General features: G+C 70.2%; 1 protein-coding gene across 1 annotated transcript in view; it reads left to right on the forward strand.

Moving 5' to 3' along the window:
• Positions 1–6: 6 nt before the first annotated feature.
• The window catches only part of SOX1 (SRY-box transcription factor 1), a 2,298-nt gene continuing 1,302 nt past the window's right edge, over positions 7–1,002 (forward strand). Inside the window, 1 exon segment of the mRNA XM_034663815.1 lies at positions 7–1,000. Within this exon segment, the coding sequence (XP_034519706.1) occupies positions 587–1,000 (414 nt within the window). The 5' untranslated portion in view covers positions 7–586.

The raw sequence follows: 1,002 nt of genomic DNA on the forward strand, positions 1-1,002 counted from the left end.
CCCTGCCCCCCTCCCCAACGGCCCCCCTCCGCGCCCCCCTCGGCGCCTCGCTCCCCCCGGGCACCTGGGGCCGGCACATGCCCAGCGCACGCGGCGCGCCGCGCTGCTAGAAGTTGCAGCCCCGGAGTTGGAGGCCGCTGAGGACCCAGTGCAGGAGGAAGGAGGCAGCGCGCGGCGGCGGCCGGCGAGGAGGAGGCAGAGAGCCCCGCGCCAGGCCCCGCGCACCGCTCGCGTCCCGAAAAGTGGAGCTGCAACTTGGCCACGACTGCACCTGTTTGCACCGCTCCGCCGAAGCGACGGGGCTGCGGCGGCGGCGGCGTCGACCCCGGCCATCGCCCTCTTCGGCAAGTGGTTTGAGCACCAGGAGAAACTTTGCACCTGTGAGCCGGACCTGCCCTGAGTGCGTGTGTTTTTGCCTCTTATTTTGTTGTCGTTGCTTCCACCTCCCCCCATTCTCTCTGGTAGGACTTCTCCCCCTCCCCACGTCTCGGTCCGTTCCATTAAGCCCCTCTCCATCCTCCACCCCCCGGCCGTCTATGCTCCTGGCCCTCCCCGCGCGGTGCCGGTGAACCCGCGGGCCGCCCCGATGTACAGCATGATGATGGAGACCGACCTGCACTCGCCTGGCGGCGCCCAGGCCCCCACGAACCTGTCGGGCCCGGCCGGGGCGGGCGGCGGCGGCGGCGGCGGCGGCGGGGTCGCCAAGGCCAACCAGGACCGGGTCAAGCGGCCCATGAACGCCTTCATGGTGTGGTCCCGCGGGCAGCGGCGCAAGATGGCCCAGGAGAACCCCAAGATGCACAACTCGGAGATCAGCAAGCGCCTGGGCGCTGAGTGGAAGGTCATGTCCGAGGCCGAGAAGCGACCGTTCATCGACGAGGCCAAGCGGCTGCGCGCGCTGCACATGAAGGAGCACCCGGATTACAAGTACCGGCCGCGCCGCAAGACCAAGACGCTGCTCAAGAAGGACAAGTACTCGCTGGCCGGCGGGCTGCTGGCGGC

Source organism: Ailuropoda melanoleuca, chromosome 7 (assembly GCF_002007445.2).
Source record: "Ailuropoda melanoleuca isolate Jingjing chromosome 7, ASM200744v2, whole genome shotgun sequence".
In the NCBI taxonomy this organism is placed as follows: Eukaryota; Metazoa; Chordata; class Mammalia; order Carnivora; family Ursidae; genus Ailuropoda; species Ailuropoda melanoleuca.